Source organism: Watersipora subatra, chromosome 3 (genome assembly GCF_963576615.1).
Source record: "Watersipora subatra chromosome 3, tzWatSuba1.1, whole genome shotgun sequence".
NCBI classification, from domain to species: domain Eukaryota; kingdom Metazoa; phylum Bryozoa; class Gymnolaemata; order Cheilostomatida; family Watersiporidae; genus Watersipora; species Watersipora subatra.
Genome location: NC_088710.1, coordinates 60891274 through 60910035, shown reverse-complemented (window position 1 = coordinate 60910035; position 18762 = coordinate 60891274). Strand labels below are relative to the sequence as shown.

Sequence of the window (18762 nt, the reverse complement as noted above, 5' to 3'; positions counted from 1 at the left end):
TACAACTGAAGGCCTTTTTAAATTTAAAAAAAATAGTCAGGCTCAAGTTTTCTCTATTTGCACAACTTCACTACATCTGGACTTCAAGACAACTACAATTTTATCCCTGTTATTAACTGCAAGTTTATTACTGTATTTACATGTAGCTGATTATGTTATTGACTCTGTTATTTATAAGCTTGCTACTCTAATTACCTGTAGCTTCCCTGCTTGTCTCTGCTTCTACTGTAATTGCTTCCTAGTTTAATCAACTGCAAGGTTACTGGTGCAATTAACTAAAAGTTTGCTACTGCCATTGGCTCGCTTGCTAGTTTCGCTGCTGCCATTGGATAATTTGCTAGGTTCGCTACTGCCATTGGCTAGTTTGCTAGGTTTGCTACTGCCATTGGCTAGTTTGCTAGGTTTGCTACTGCCATTGGCTAGTTTGCTAGGCTTGCTACTGTCATTGGTTAGTTTGCTAGGTTTGCTACTGCCATTGGCTAGTTTGCTAGGTTTGCTACTGCCATTGACTAGAAATAACTAATACATATATACAACAAACAGATAAAGGCATGCATCTTTATCAAAATAACAGAAAACCATGATTATATAAACCTTGCTATAATTATCATACTTTCATAACACTGCATTCAGCTGTGTTTTGTATGCATGGTAAGACCATCTGTTTTCTTATGCAGGAAGTGATTAGTCGAGTTATAGGAAGGTTCAAATTTAGCTTGAAGATTATTGGAAGTGTAACTTTTCTTCGGATCTCGAAGCTGCCCTTGTAAAAGATAACCGGCATCAGACACTCGCCAGTTGTTGAGGTCATTATCATAACCTGGGTATGATTGCGGAATACGATTATTTCTGTGAAAGACGGAGTTGCTAGGGTCAGCGGTACAATCAGAGTCCAAGTAGAGTCTCATTTTGTCTAGCATGTAACCTGGCCACGTCAACCCAGCTGTTTTCTCATCTGGTTCCATTCTGACGTAACGTTTTTTGTAGAATGGCCTATAATATAAAATGCCAAAAAATAATGCAATTTAGTAACCAACGAAAATGTACAACAAAACCAAAAAAAAAGAAATTTGACAACTATAAAAGGATATTAACTCCGAATACTATACGAGTTTGTGTTGTGCTTGCAAAGGAGCCAGCTAGCCGATAGAGCTGATCCTGTACTTACTCGAATGGTCTCGGGTCCAGGCTTTAAAGTGTTAATGATCACAAAAGGAAGCAAATGTTATACGAGTTTAGCTTTGAATAACTACTAGCAACTTGTTATAAACCTTCAAAGACGCTCACAGAATTTGCTGAAAATTACTCTGGTGTATCATATAAGGCGACTACACTGACTGAATTCTAAAAGGTGGCATAATGAATGCTATTTTAGACGAACAAGGAAATCTAAGTCATTCAAAAAATTATGTTCCTTACTGTGTCATCGCTTCATATTCTTCAAACGTCATCCAGCAGTCAACTTTCCTTGCCACAGCAGCTTTGCCTGTCGACAACTGAACTTTACTAGCGACTGGTGCAGATGCAGCCAGCGATGGAAATCTGTGCTTGTAATCGATCAGCAACTGACCATCTCGACCTCTCTTTATCTTTCCTTTGTTTCTGTAAATACCGGCCGCTAAAACATTCTTTGGTCTTCCATAAATAATGAAACGATTCACTTATGTCATTTATTTTTAATAAATAGAAAGTCATACATTTACTCTGTGTTGATACAGATACCAAACATGACGCACTACCAGTGTTTCACCAAGAGTTAATTCAATTCCACAAACAGTTACCAAACAATAAATAATTGATTTTAAATTTCTTATTCATGATCAAGTAATTTAACAATATAATCATGGAAGTGATAAACAGTTGCTTGGAAACTAAATATTCTTAAAAATGACCAATTTTTAGTTATAACGCCGGCCGTTGAAATGAGGCGCTATATTTGGTTACTTTTGCCACCAATAAAATAAACAGTTTTCATATTTTATGCTATTGTACTGTTTTACTTTTCATTTTATTTTAGTATTTTTCTTGTAGTATGTTACATTATGGCATATTATATTATAGAATACCATATAAAACAATTTCATATTGTGTTCACAGGCTATTTTCTGCTATAATGTAGTCTATTCTACAGTGTTCTACTCTAGGCTATTATATTATATTATATGAAATAATTTTATACCATGTTATGCTAGAATATATTTTTCTTGGTTTATGAAAACTGCATGTGACTCTTGATTATACAGCAATGACCTAGTACTAAATTGACATTATATAGTCCCATGTATGTCATGAACCAGTGAATGGCACGTACTATCCTGTACAAGTTGTTGCAAAGATAAGAAAGGCTGAGTATCTAGCAAAGCCATAAATAGTATAAAAAGCGAGTCCCACCTCTAACCATAAATAGTTGAACTTTTTTTGCTAAAATGTACCCTGTCTATATGTAGGACTTTACAGTTGCTTTTTGGAAAAAAAATTTGAAACATCCAGCATTTCAATTGTTGTTATTTGCGTGAATCGTGTTTGTATTTATCCAATTTTTGCAGCTAACCAAAGGCCAAATAAACACATCGATGAAGCAATGTACAGACATTTTCATATTAGGTTTGGGTTATATCAAAGAATTGTTATGTTTTTGTTTAGCAGTTCACAAAACGATTTTTTTACAAAAGGAACTATGATGACATTGAAGGCGCGTTTGATATTTCTGAATCTGATTTAAATGCCTCAGTTTGGCGGCAAACTTATAAAAAATAAAATTAAACTAAGATATATTCATTTTTTGAATACGATAACTCATTGATGGAGAAGTAACTTACCTAGTAATAAAATATTAAGACTTGATGTCTATCCATGGCAGTTAGTGAAACAATTGATTACGTTGGAAAATGTTAAGGATGAAATTCCATCTAGTCAAAACTAATTCATATAAAGGTTCTTTTATACAAACATAGAAATATGAGCAACTATGAATTGCAAAATAGAAAAATATATTATTTACAAGAAAAGCAACATGATATAAAATGAAAAATGATTAATATGGGAATTTTTAGACTTTCTAAGAAAAGCTAAATTGCAAGACAAACATGAACAGAAATACTAAACAAAGACAAGCAAAACGCTGAAAAGACAGAATACAGCAGAGCTTGTGAACTGAGTAATCAAAATGCTATTGAATAACTTTTTGCAAGAAATCTGTGCACAGTCCAAAGGACTTGGTAAAATACGATGAGTCGTTTATACTCAGCAGAATGCCTCTGATACTTGATTACACAAATACTCAAGTAATTCATAACAACATCCTATCAAAGTAGATTCAAGCAGATGGTTTTTTTAGTTTAAGGCTTTTCAGCCAAGATTTATTTTGTGTAATTTTTTCTTTCTACTACGGCCAAAGTCAAAAAAATTTGCAATTGAAGCAGCAAGCACTAGTTGATTGCTCGAATTATAAATTATAATTCGTAGTTTAGCGTTGAATCTGCACACGTACCTCTACAATTGTAAAATCGTGGCAAATTCTGATGAAAAAGTTGGTTACAAAACCAAGCATATTGGTTAGCGGCTGAGATAATATTTACTATCAAACCTTGCTAAATTCCGCGAGCATCCGTTTCTGGACACGCTAATAAATACACACATTTGGTCAGCGCAAGGTATGAATACGCAACAGAGCTTCTACAATCCCATTTACAAGAGTAATAATATTCAGACAATAATATGCTTAATATTAGTTCATAAAAGATATATAGTATTTTTTCCAATGCACTGAAACCAGGGAACAATCTCAATCAATGATTTTCCATGCTTCGAATGAGTTCGGAGTCGCTTGCCTTTCGAATCATAGAAATGGTAAAATTCGAACCCATTCGATGTCGTTTCACTTCGGTAAATTAGTGCAAAGGCATTCGTTGTGAGACTATTATTTGTCATTATAAAAATGCTCACTGCTGATGGATCCGAATTGATCATACTCAGTTAAGCTCTCCTCAGTAAAGGTGAAAAAAATTCAGCACACAACTGCAAGGGTCACTGCTATGAAAAGTACCACAGCGATTCACTACTGTTTCTGCTGGACTTTTTGACTTCAAATTAACAGTTACATGCCAAGGATGGGCTGCTCGAACGAGGATGATGAAATAATTACCTTTTAGTACAACTAGTTGACTAAACATGAATTGAAAAGTGGCCTTGACCCGAAAGCGAATCTACTTTAACAAATATTGTCTTGAGGGTCACATCATGAATCTTGGAAAGATCTATTTAGTCTAAACTCTAAATTGTTAAAACGATCGGATGCGAAATTTTCGGCAGTAGGCAACTCCGAACCAATTTGAAGCACAGTGAATAAAAGCCAAACTAATACTTGCAGCCATCACGATGTCGATAAAAAGATCAAAGCAGACGAACCTGAGCTCAATGGGAGTCCGAGGTTTTTTAGGAGGTTCAGCAAAGTGAGAACTGAGAGGAAGGTTAGCACCGGGCTGTCGGATACCTTGCTTTAACATCTGTTTTGTTGTCTTATCTCCAGGATGAAGCAAAACTGCAATAGCATGGCAAACTATCAAATCTACCCCCAGAGACTACTAGTGATGCCCTTTGGTGGATCTGGTTGAACCGAAGGCCAGCAACAGCTTTGATTAGTCTGTCTAATATCACCATACAGTAAATGTCTATAACAGACATAAAATAGATGATCTAGTCTAACAGGCAATACCGTTGTCTAAGAGTTGACGAGAGAGAACAACTCCTTGATGATCACAAAGCTGCATGATACTGTGGTACTCCTTTAGCTTGAGCTGTCTGAAGGCATCAACCATAGCACCGGTGTCTCCTTCCAGCTTTGACAGCTTGCAGTGATCGTCTACAGGCTTGTAGCCTGTCTTAAAGACCGCCATCTTGGATTGGGCTCGAGAAGTAGGACTGGAGTTAGCCTGATCCATTAATTTAGAGTGAGATTTAGATTTACTCTACAATAGGAAAAATGACGAGCTTTTCGAGTATTCACTCTGTATTGCCTAAACACATAGCTTTAGGACTGGAACAGAACGCTTTTTAAGAGCCAAGTCTAAACTGATGTAGCTGTTACAATCAGTTTGAAAACAAGCCACTAATTATATTTAGAAAAGATGGCTGAAACTGCTTTGTAGAGGCCATGCAAGACCTTTTCCAGTCGTAAAAATTTTCAAAAGAGCTTAACTTGCTTTTCACAACTTAACTTTGTTTTCAGAATCCTCCAGCTTTTGGTAACCAATTATCTTTACTTTTTGTTATTTGATATTGAATATTGACATCAGAGGCAATGCTGACATACAGCATTTGAAAACTTACATTGATGTTACCTTTAACTTTTGGCATGATATCAAGCTAAGATGAAGGACAGCCGCAGTTGTTTGCAGTTTCGCCATGAAATCGAAGCCGAGCTTATCCAGGACAAAAACTAAAGTTTAAAAATGCACTTAATAAAGCTTTTAAAAATAGGTGTGACAAAGAAGGCCCTGAAAACATGCTAAATACTAAATGAAACACAGTAGCAGTAACACTAGTGGTAAATTGCTGATGGTTATTATTTTTCGAACATTTGTTGGCACTGCAAAATTATACTTTACAACAAAAAGAAACGCCAGAAAAAATTGTTAAAATTGAAGTAGCCAAAATTAGATAAGTCCTTGTTACACGCAAACATGCATCAGCGAGCTGACTCACAGTGGCAGCCAATTACAATTAACCTGTCATCAGCTCTTCTGAATTCATCCAGCTGGTTTTATTATTTTCCTAACTTATGTATGTGTAGAAGAATATCTACCTTTCCGGAATAACGGAGAAAGTTTTTATCCCTTTTTCTGAGATCAATTTGCTGTTCTTGAGAAGAAAGGACAAGTTTGCTTTCCTGAATGTCAATATCAGGAGTCGCTAAGAGAGTTGAAGCGGAACTACCTCGACTTGGCTGTCTTGTGGCTGAGGCTGGCTTACCGGATCGAGTAGGTGAGGCCTTACCACTCGTCTGCCGTGAACTTGGGCCACTTTTATAAGGAGATGAATTACGTGTTTCAAGAGGCTCCTCTTCTACATCATCTACAGTAAAGCAAAAAATAATTACAACTTTCATGACTTTGTCCGGGATTTGGGTGTTTAAGACCCAAAAGACCCAGATATAAACCCAAAAGAATTTGGGTCTATATCTGGATGTTTTAAGAGACTCAAAAACCAGACGGAGTTTAAAAGCCAAATATTTTAGTAACCTAACAGAAAGCAAGAAGCATATACGTGGGGAGTTGGAACAAAATCTACTAATCATATTTAGAAATGTCTCGTGTATACGCAGACTAACAGACAGGCACACACACTGATACATACACGATGAAACACATGAGACTTATTAATATATATGAAGGTCAGCAGAACAACTCGTCGTATACAAAAACAGAGACCGGAATACTGTCTATTTTGATCAATGCTATATGCATCCATTGTATATACAAGTAAGATTTTTTATTATGAGAATCTTGCATAAAATTTGGTGAATTTTTCGGTTTTAAAACATTCTCAAATTTGAGTATGTCATAATACAACATCTTATCTTATAAAACTATAAAATATTTTAATTCAGCTTATTGGTCCATTATATATTGACAATTTTGTGACACCTCATCGGGATGCAAATGCATGCGACTCAAGGACAACACGAGAGATCATAAGAAGTTAATGAGCTCGTTAGCACAACATGATGTGACACCCTATGGTTACTGACTTGCAAGAATATGATACACTGTTTTGGTGTCTTGCATACTTCATTTCTCAGCTGGTCTCTTTGCCTCAGTCATATTGTAAGAATAATTATGACACCATAGAGTGTTGTTTTCAACTTATTCTTCCTGTTCTTTGCAAAGCTTTTGGTAACTTTTGCTTTCTTTCAACCTAGGTGGCATTTTAAAGGCCTATTGATGTTATGTTAGTTGCACCAGTAGCGTATTATACCAAGTAGCCAGCATAGCTATTATAGTACTCTGTTCCTAAACCAATCTAAGTAAAACATTATTGTCTATTTGATGTATAGAAATTAACCCCATATCTATTATTAAATTAAAAGAGATTTAATTCAAATAAAATTGCATCAATATACAGATGCTGCAGTCATTAAAGCCATCTATATTTCATGTATGATATTTAAAATTTAGTTTTTTACTAATTTCCACTAACTGAAAGTTAGCAACTCTTCATGTGGTTAAATTGTTGATAACTAACATTTGAAACACTAATAATTAAGATTTTATAGAATATGAACTATAATTGTTTACTAACAGCAGTTGCAATCTGAGCCAAGATGATATTTTAATGTGGAGTCATAGTATTTGTATTAATTATTAATTAGCAATAATATAGCTACTATTAATACTATTGTTTCATATTTATAAATAATATAATAATTACTATTTATATAGTAAATGTAAAAATTAATTTAAAATCAAATAAAATTTTAATATAATGTAAGGCCTAACACGTTACATATTAAAAATATGAAATTTTGTTATATATTATATTTAAAAAATACTATTTATTTTTATTTAAAAGTAAAAACATTATTGTTTAAAAAGTATGTAATATTTGTATTCATGTTGTTAATAACAAAATTAATCGGTTTTTATTATTGTTTGCTTTATTGCTATTTACTATCTTACTACACGTATTTACTACCTTTCATTAGTTAGCAAGAAAACAACAACTGACAAGAATATTTTAAAAGCACTTTAAAGTAATTATTATTGTGAGACAAACACACGGTTTACAGAATATTACACAAAAACTCAATTTTAAATCAAAATTTACTGTCAATCTAGGTATTAGTGGTCATCACAAACCGCCACGGAAACGTAGTAAACGTACGCTAAAAAGTAACGACTGTGACGATCGTCCTTGCTCGTACATACACTCATCAGTATTGCTATATTAATAAAAGGCATAAAGCCTATCTATGTCATAATAACCAACAGAGCAGGTCACAATGATCTATTCTACAATGTTTTGTATATTCTATTGTGCAAATAAGTATATAAGTCTGTTTTTTCAATGATAACGTTGGAGACCAATATAATCTTAAATCAGCGCAGATGGCATGATAATCATAGTTAAATTAGAGTGTCATGTTCAGAAGGTAAATTCTTTTGTAACGCCGGTATTTCAATACCAATTATTGTTGTAAATATTTGCTAAAAATATCAAACTTTCTATTGTACTAAAATTTTGTCTGGATGGAGTAGTGAGGTAATTATAACAATTTTACTATCTCAGCAAATTTTAATAACCGGTTTGAAACTGTTTTGTAGGCTGTAATAACACTAAGACGGCTGATTTAAAATTAAAATGCTTGCAAATTAGGTTTAAACTGTAACAAAAGTTGTTTTACTTTAATCTGAGAACATTTTTTGAAGTTTCATTTTATCATTATCCAAAAAACAACAACGATAAAACCGAATAGTACGTCCAAATGCATTACCATCAAAACTTCAACGATCAACAAAAACTTATTTTAATTTCATTTTTAAGTTAATATTCTCTATATTGTACAGTTTAAGGTAGGATTAAATGTGGAGATTATGAAAATAAAAAGCTTTAATTTGTAAAATTACATGTTAAGGGATAGTTTCAGTCAAATCTTATTGGAAGGTTTCAAAAATTGGCAATTCTTGTAATAAAAGATCTTACCCATGCTAACTCTTTTAGAAAACCACAATTTAAATCTTTACCTGGTTTTTGTTTACTGTATCTATTACTTAGATTTTTCTTATAGTATTATTTATATGCACACTGTAGCTTCTATTCTTCCCTATTTAAATTTTTTCTGTTGTAAAAAAAAACATTAGACAGGCCGGTATCAATATCCAAAAATCGTTTAACCTGAAGAGATATAATAGGCTACTGATTTCTATACATGCAACAAGGGACGACAATAGCAAAATGCAACGCATTGTTTGATATTTTTCACATAGTATAACTAAACTCAAATTTGTATGAAGATTTTCACAAGCATCTCATGCAAAATTTAATGTTGATTAAATAGTGAAGATAAAAATTTCAAAAAAGATTAGAGATAATTTATCTCTGCGTTAATGGTAAAAGGGGCTCTACAAACTCTTTGGTTAGTGGTAAAAGAGCTATGCAAACTCATAGTTAGTGGTAAAAGTGGCTCTAAAAACTCGTGGTTAGTAGTAAAAGGGGCTCTACAAACTCATGGTTAGTGGTAAAAGGGCTCTACAAACTCATGGTTAGTAGTAAAAGGGGCTCTACAAACTCATGGTTAGTGGTAAAAGGGGCTCTACAAACTCATGGTTAGTAGTAAAAGTGGCTCTACAAACTTGTGGTTTGTGGTGAAAGGGGCTCTACAAACTCTTGGTTAGTGGTAAAAGGGGCTCTACAAACTCATGGTTAGTGATAAAAGGGCTCTACAAACTCATTGTTAGTAGTAAAAGGGCTCTACAAAGTTTTGGTTAGTGGTAAAAGGGGCTCTACAAACTCTTGGTTAGTGGTAAAAGGGGCTCTACAAACTCATGGTTAGTGATAAAAGGGCTCTACAAACTCATTGTTAGTGGTAAAAGGGCTCTACAAAGTTTTGGTTTGTGGTGAAAGGGGCTCTACAAACTCTTGGTTAGTGGTGAAAGGGGCTCTACAAATTTATGGTTTGTGGTAAAAGGGGCTCTACAAACTCATTATTAGTGATAAAAGGGGCTATAAAAGTTTGTGTCCTGATATCCTAATCAGTCATCATATGCTGACCTTGAGGCATGGGCAACCCCTTTTTCATAACATCTCTCTTTTCACGCTGATAGAGCTCAAGACCTTTCACCAGTTCTTTGTAGCTCACCTCACCACTCTGATCTACATCTAGAGTAGTGATGAGGTCCTCGAGAAGAGAGGCTGAGATGTCCATTCCATACTGTGCATATAGATTATATCTCAAGTTAACAGACACAAGGTCAGAGCAAATATTTGTATTACGGTATATGCTAAAAATATCATATAATATTACACCTAACAGGACTATCTATAGGTACTCAAAGACCATCTGTAGGCAATCATAGATTCTCATGGGCACTCATTGTGATGTACTTTTAGATATATCTTGTAGACCGTACCTGGACTCTCATTGACTGCACTTGGGCAGTCAATGAGCTGTCAATACACTTTGAATGTCAATGAGAGTCCAGGTATGGTCATAGGCCATCCAAACCTGGACTCTCATTGAATGCACTTGGACAGTCAATGAGCAGTCAATGCAATTGGGCAGTCAATGAGAATCCAGGTACGGTCATAGGCCATCCAGACCTGCACTTGGACAGTCAATGTAGTCATAGGCTACTCAGGGTCTTCACAAACTGTTCATTGGCCTTTATGCATTGCCTACAAATCCTCATGCTCTGCGTGGATGTTGATTTTCCTAGACTACGCATGGGCTTTCATCTCACTTTATATAATCAACTCTCTACACCTTCGTTTGGCAGAAGTATTTACCTTTGATGGTCAAGCAATAAAAAATTTGATTGTTGCAGAGGCTTCTACATATTACCCCACCAAGGTGTATTACCAAAGTGTACCACCAAAATGTACCATCAAGGTGTACCACCAAAGTGTATCTCCAAGGTGTATCACCAAGGTGTACTACCAAAGTGTGTTACCAGAGTGTACCACAAAAGCCTACCACTAAAATGTACAAAGCAGGACAAAAAAAGGTTTCGAGGTAGCATGCTTTTGTTTAGCAACAAATTATTATATAAAAATGCTTGAATTGTTGATTTGTGATAAACAATGCAGTTTTATTGAACCTTAAAAATGAAAGTTTTGCAAAATATCATGCAGCTGATAAACCAAATGTAGTGGAATACTAAGCAAAAAGTGCATCATTGAGAGGTAGAAAAATGTGAGTGGTAAACAGGATGAATAAGAGTGAAAAACAGAGATTATACAAGAGAGAAACAGCGAGTATATGAGTGAAAAACGGAGAGTATATGAGTGAGAAAGGGAGAGTTTATGAGTGAGAAACAGTGAGTATATGAGTGAGAAACGGAGAGTATATGAGTGAGAAACAGAGAGTATATGAGCGAGAAATGGAGAGTATATGAGTGAGATACAGAGAGTATATGAGTGAGATACAGCGAGTTTATGAGTGAGAAATGGAGAGTTTATGAGTGAGATACAGAGAGTATATGAGTGAGATACAGCGAGTTTATGAGTGAGAAATGGAGAGTATATGAGTGAGAATCAGCGAGTTTATGAGTGAAATACAGAGAGTGTATGAGTGAGATACAGCGAGTTTATGAGTGAGAAATGGAGAGTTTATGAGTGAGATACAGAGAGTATATGAGTGAGATACAGCGAGTTTATGAGTGAGAAATGGAGAGTTTATGAGTGAGATACAGAGAGTATATGAGTGAGATACAGCGAGTTTATGAGTGAGAAATGGAGAGTATATGAGTGAGAATCAGCGAGTTTATGAGTGAAATACAGAGAGTGTATGAGTGAAAAACAGAGAGTATACGAGTGAAATACAGAGAGTATATGAGTGAAAAACAAAGAGTACACGAGTGAAATACAGAGAGTGTATGAGTGAAAAACAGAGAGTCTATAGGCAAGCAATAAAGAATGTATGAATGAGAAATCGAGAAAATATGCATTGATGATATTTTATAACTGTAAATACAAATATTATAAACAATTAAATATTTAATCGAATCAAATAGTTAATATAAAGATGCATAATTAGATGGAGATGATCAAAAGAAAGCTCAAAGGCAAAAATCACAAGACTTGGTTGACATTGACAAGGTCACAAGGGAATGATTAATGACCTTCAACAAAGACAGAATGCGAACTCGAATATTAACATTGTAAAGATAAAAAGCCAGCAAGATACCCTGAGTACGAGTTAGCCTGAGTACCTGGTAAGTACATAGATAATGCAAGCAGGTAAAACGTAGGAGTTTGCTTAAATCAGACAGGAAATTATAAATGCAAACACAAAACCATGCAATGCAGCACCATTATACCTTTTCTTGTTGATGCAATAACTAGAAACAGTAATCCATACAAGGTCAGCGATATGATGCAGCTGATGAACAGCAATCTTACAATGACTCATGTAAATACAGTCAAACGTCTACTTGTGATCCTTTCAATTGGGAATTTTTTAACACGTGACGTATGACATACAAAGTCATTTCTAACTTAAGGTGATCAAATAATATTAAAAAGTATTTCATATATTCCTTTTGTAGTTTTAACATGAGCAAATCCAAAGAAAACTTGTGCAAGTGGTAATAGTGGTGAACAAAAGAAGGTGTTTTTCTGATGATTTCATTAAAACCATTATTTATGAAAAATGTGAGCAAACAACGACGGATCAATTCTTAACAAACATTACCAAGTCGTCCAGCAGTGGTCAGAGGAAGAAATCGAAAGTGGTGCAAAAAAGAGTCTGAAGCAAGTAAAACTGGGGACTGTCTGTAATAATTTAAAATAAAATGCAAACGATATCCAATACGAAAACAAAATATATAAATAATTTTTGTGAATTTTATGTTCACAATCTATGTTAGACTATCTCTATGTCTCTATCAGAACCTCAATCTATGCATCATCCATCTCTCGTATCACCATGGCTACACCTCAACACAGCTGATACTAAGGTAAATTTATTTAATTTATTACAATAATTTTTTTACATTTCTTATACAACACATTTGTTGTAATGGAATATATAACGACAGTTAAGTATTAGAGCTGTAGAACAAATCAAACGAAATATAATATACTCTTATAAGAATATTTACTCCAACAATTGAGAGCTTCAAAATGCATAGCAAAGGTTTGAATATACATCTTTTGTCAAATACTATACCTAATATGGAGTTGCCTGCTTTTTTCTCAATATCTACCATTTGTGATTTTTCTTTTAAACTAAATGTTAGCAAGGTTGTTTACATATAAGGTTGTTTACATTACATTGATATAAGTAAGCAGTAGATGTAACAATTGTACATGTAGCATTTATACTAAAGCTGGAGTACATAACTCCTGCTCTAATTATGCCTTATCAAACGAAGGGTGAGTAAAGGAGACTAGGGCAGAGTCTATTAACCTCCTACCTTAACACTAGGGTAGGGTCTACTCCCCTCCTAGCTTAACACCAAGGCAGGGTCTACTATTCTCTTAGTTTAACACTAGAGCAAGGTCTACTAACCTCCTACCTTAACACTAGGGTAGGGTCTACTCCCCTCCTAGCTTAACACTAGAGCAGGGTCTATTAACCTCCTACCTTAACACTAGGGTAGGGTCTACTCTCCTCCTAGCTTAACACTAGAGCAAGGTCTACTAACCTCCTACCTTAACACTAGGATAGGGTCTACTCCCCTCCTAGCTTAACACTAGAGCAGGGTCTATTAACCTCCTACCTTAACACTAGGGTAGGGTCTACTCCCCTCTTAGTTTAACACTAGGGTAGGGTCTACTCCCCTCCTAGCTTAACACTAGAGCAAGGTCTACTAACTTCCTACCTTAACACTAGGGCAGGGTCTACACCCCTCCTACCTTAACACTAGGGTAGGGTCTACTCTCCTCCTAGCTTAACACCAAGGCAGGGTCTACTCCTCTCCTAGCTTACCATACCTTTTCTACAGCATTTCTGAATTCATCTCTGCTAAGATGCCAGTTTTTGTCCTTGTCCATTGCGGAGAATATATCCACCAGTCGAAGTTTATTGGTCCGTAAAAAGGTATCAAGTTTGCGAATAGCAATAGGTGAAGGTCGTCTAATTCTAGGAATAGTAAGACAAGCCAACCTCTCAGCCTCGGCTTTCGCCTCTGCCTCAGCTAGTTCCTATAAACCAGACCAAGATAGTTGGAGAGACCTAGAGGTGCCCAACTCTGTAGATGAGAATGCGGAAGCAGTTGACTCTCAGTCTAAAGTATATACTATCAAATAAATGAACAACACTTTTTTATTGCTATGTAAAGTGTTCGCAACAGTCTCCTAGTTTTTGATTATATTGAATAGTCTTATCACCTAGTACCGTGTTAGTATAATACAGGAATTTAGTATCACTACTAGTATACAGCTATCATTTCATAAAATAATGTTGCACCACAACATTTCATGTGGCTCCTTAGAGCTTGAAATCTGCATCCTCAATGAAGATATTGGAGAGGGTATATACATGTATATACCTCCCCAATATAGATGACGGTACTAGTGACTAAGGATGTCACACTGTTTCCTGTAATAACTTACCTGCAATTTGCTGCCAGAAATAACACAATGAACTTATGTATTGGAAAAACAATATAAACAGGCAAATATCCCTCTGTAGTCGCACATGTTTTACACACGAAAAAGTCAAAACATACCCTCTCTCGTTCAGACAGGACAGCTGAAAATTTCTCCTTGAGCAGCTGTTCATACAAAAGCGCTTCCATTTCTGTTTTATCTTCTTTGTTTTTTAACCAACTCTCATTTAGACCAATAGAGTTGATGTTGTCTCGAAGTTCCTTTCGTTTCTCAAGCTAAAAGTACCAGTAGCCATTTGATTACTATATATGACCAACTGTCTATAGGGATGGATCAGTAAGCAATACATGAGGTAATATTGACAAGTGTAGGTCAAAATGGTAACATAACGGTGGCAAAACTGTAGATTAATAAATACGCCTATAGACCTGAATACGATGTAGGTGAAAATCTGGCAGGAAAAGAAATTCTCCCATTTTATGAACCAATTTAAGGCCTACCCAAGAATTGTACTCAGCAATGGCATCATCAGAAGGAAAGTCATCTTTTGAAACTGCAACTTTCGGTTCTCCAGTCTTGAAATTGCTTTTCTGTCTGAGGCGCAAATCATTCATGTCTACCAGATCATCGTCATCATCATCCTCCTCTGCTTCCAGCGTCTTACCCATTTTAGGTAACTTGGAACCGTCTGGCACCATCCCGCTTATCACTGCAAACATATTCAGCTGAATACTGTTTCATGATAAATTATGCAGTCAGAGTTTATTTCTTAGACAGATTGTTAACAATATATATACATATACATGTATATATATACAATGTACATATATATACATGTATATATATACATATATATATATACATGTATATATATATATATATATAATATATATATATGTATGTATATATATATACATATACATGTATATAATTATATGTATATATATACATATATATATACATGTATATATATACACACCTCAGTACAAATTGTACTTCAATTCGTGAAGTGTAATTCTAAATTGTCAGCTACTGAAGTATACATATATACATTGCAAATATACAGTGTATATATGCAATGTATATATATACAATGTATATATACAATGTATATACAATGTATATATACAATGTATATATACATACATATATATGTACTAGCTGTACTACCCGGCGTTGCCCGTGTAATAAAAAGTCTTTGGACAGAAAATTGATTTGTATTTAACATATAACAACATTTGCCATTCTAACTTTCAAACTACATATCATGAGAGAAGTGTTTTGTGTTGTTGAAATAAATTAAGAGAGAAAATATAAACAACTGTAAAGGTTTTCAAACTTTGTCAAACAACTGCAACTTTCAAACTTCATAACTTAAAAAAAGTGTTTCGTTGAAATAAATTAGGAGGAAAAATAAAAACTTAAAGGTGTTTAATGTAAATGTGAAATCATGAGCAAGTAATGGCTAAATATAGTCTGTTTGTTACGATTACAATGAAAAATTATTTGGCTTACAATTATATGATTTTAGTTTGTTTCAGTGTTGGCATACAAAAACTGGCATGCCAATTTTCGCAGGCCAGTGTTGGCATGCGAAAATATCGTAGGCTATAGACGTACATAGAGTGGTATAGAAACCCATAACAATTATATAATGTAATCACCTTCTGGTAAAAATCATCAGAATCATCATCATCATCATTAAAAAATAGTAAACAAACAATATGTTAACCTTAGCAACCATCGGTACCTACAATGACTTTAGTGCATTTTGTGGTTATCATCTGCAAGATAATATAACATTACAATGGACTACATGGAGAGTTCTTACCTTCCAGACAGACGTTTAACGTGAACACTTTAACTAACTTAAATGAACTTAGCGTACTAAACACATACTTGAAAGAAGTTTTAGTATGTATTTTAGTAAACTTCAAACTTTGAACTAAAATTTTATCATTTATCCATTTGCTTATCGGCTTTTACCATAACGGATAACGCTGAACTAGCCATGGCAAGCAGCGTATAACTTTTAATAATGTATATAATCAGTACACAGATTGCCAAATTTCAAGTTCAAGATAGATTATTGTTGATATCGTGGGTTGGAACAAATTAGCCCTAATGAAAAAAATACGAGGAAGCATTGTGTTGCATATATGTACTTAGGTTCCAAAATATTTCTCAACAGGGGCATCATGACGCGTGGACGCAGTGCTAAAATAATTAGTGTGTGAATATGCTGTACAGTATATGATAACGTCTGAAACGATTACGCCTTGTATAGCTCAGTGGTAAAGCACCTGGATTTCATACTTGCGGTAACAATATCTGTGAGTTCAAATCCATCAGAGTGCCGAATTTTAAATTCAAGATTTTAATAGTTATAGATGTACATACACAACAACGAATACACAGACCGACAAATTTTGAGAAATATTTATAAAACAAAAAAGACTTAGCCAACATGTTTCTTTAAACTTACCTGCTTTTCCGGTCTTTAGGCCAGCAAGGTTGAACTTGCGAGTTCGAATACGAAAGTTGGAATCCAGTTTATCTCCAAATATTTTTTGTGCAATTCGGAAAAGTTTGCTTTTAGCTAAGTCTCTGACATGATATCGCCCAACCATCTCTTCTAGGGTTATGTGGTCAAAGTTGCACGGGTCATGCAATCGGCCCATAGCGAAGCCAAAGTCTGTAAGAGCCCCATCTGGCATTTCTCCTAAACCTGTCCTGCTTTCAACCATCTCTTGCTCTGCTTTGACCTTTTCTTCTCTAGCGGCCATTTCAAGATTGGCAGCCACTGAATTGGCATTGGCAAGCATCGGCATCGTGTATGAAATATTATTTCATGAACTTTATGAAGTGTAATTTTATATTGTCAACTATTGAAGTTGATGAACAAATGTGTTCGTGGTGAAAGAAGCAAGTTTGTTCTGCAAAAGAATGAAAACAATTGAGCTGAGTCTAACAAAACTGAATGGTAAGAATATCAGACATCTGTCTGATATATATCAACTGTCTGTTGAGTATCAGACACATGTCTTATATATATATCATCTGTCTGTTGAGTAACAGACACTTGTCTGATATAGGTCTTAACTACCTGTTGACTATCAGATGCTTTGGGCAAACCTGACATGAATCACAGAGTTGAGCCTCTTGACCTGACGCCCTGACCTATAGTTAACCACTATGCCTCAAAACAAACACAAACATATAAGACAAGGTTGGCAACTAGTTTTCTTGGAAAGACATTTGCATGTATTAATGTTTTAAATCTGTCATCAATTTTTTTTTAAATTTGAAAACTATAACACTTGGAATCGTCTTCGCATCTTAAATAAAAGAAGTCAGAAAAATATAAAAACAAAAGAGAATGAATGTAAATCTACAATCTATAATTAATTGTCTATTAGTAACTGTCATTTGTTGAAAGGTAAAACCATCCAGCACCACCATTTCTCGCTGTTAACACTAGTGAGAGAAATATTGCTCACAGATAAGTCGTTTCTTGCTTTTATAGGAGATTCTAGTATAATAACATTGTAATAATTTGTCAACATAAAATTTAAAAACAGTAAACCTTTAAAGATTGTCAGGTGAATCATGACTACAATAATAGAGTATTGGATCTGGCAGGCTTCTCTAGAAAACAACTTGCAGAAGATGCAATACCATCCACTTACATTTCTACATGTACTTGTTTATTTATGGTTGAGTTATTCAAGACCATCAAAAAGACCCCCTAGAAACGTATTTGTTTGAATGAGCCTGATTATCATGGCTAAGCTGTATCAACCATATTTGTTTTTCTGGTTTCAGAAAAAAAAAACATTTTTCCAGCATAGCTGAGTATGTGATTCATTAGCTACGCAAATGAAGGAGTGTAATTTTTCAAACGTTCTGGGCTCTTTTTTATACTTTTATTTTTAGGATAATTATTCAGTATTTCACAACTGTTTGAATGTGCTATATTGGCTTTGATGCTGGAAAATCTTGCAGCTGAACTGTAGTGGAGCTTATATTAGTCAGACCGGTTCACTCTAGGAATGGTGGGCTTCTAATTTATTGGTCACAATCAGTGAGAAGTTGATTTCTTTGCTCGCTGAGAAAGAACATCTGCTGTTAGTCTAGTCTGTTATCATATTTACCCATAATGATTTAGCATGCAGAAAACTCAGAACGAGTGCTCTGATAAAAGTTAGTCATTCACCGATTGTGTGCGTGTGTGCTTTATTCCATCAACTGCTAGAAATATAACATTAAGCGCAAAATAACTATAGTTACAATATTGATTAAATGAAAAAAAAGGAAACTTAATTTCTACTTATTAAGGGATTATTAGGCCCACATGCGCAGTAGCGCTGCAGCTAGTCGAGGCGCTAAGCCCACCAAAGTTGGCATATTTTGGCACTTAAGTTGAAATATTTGGCATATTTCATTGAAATTCGAATAGTAAGTCGGCTTTGATTAATCTAGGTTTAACAT

General features: G+C 34.7%; 1 protein-coding gene across 1 annotated transcript; it reads right to left on the bottom strand.

Annotated features, from left to right (window-relative positions):
• Positions 1-629: 629 nt before the first annotated feature.
• LOC137390820 (EF-hand calcium-binding domain-containing protein 12-like) lies at positions 630-17102 on the bottom strand. The gene is made up of 10 exons (XM_068077136.1): positions 16757-17102; positions 14772-14980; positions 14387-14546; positions 13654-13856; positions 9769-9928; positions 5804-6072; positions 4715-4967; positions 4408-4540; positions 1420-1602; positions 630-993 (listed from the first exon to the last, which is right to left on the bottom strand). Exons 1-10 carry the CDS (start codon positions 17100-17102, stop codon positions 630-632), a joined length of 2280 nt encoding a protein of 759 aa, XP_067933237.1.
• Between the last annotated feature and the right edge of the window lie 1660 nt (positions 17103-18762).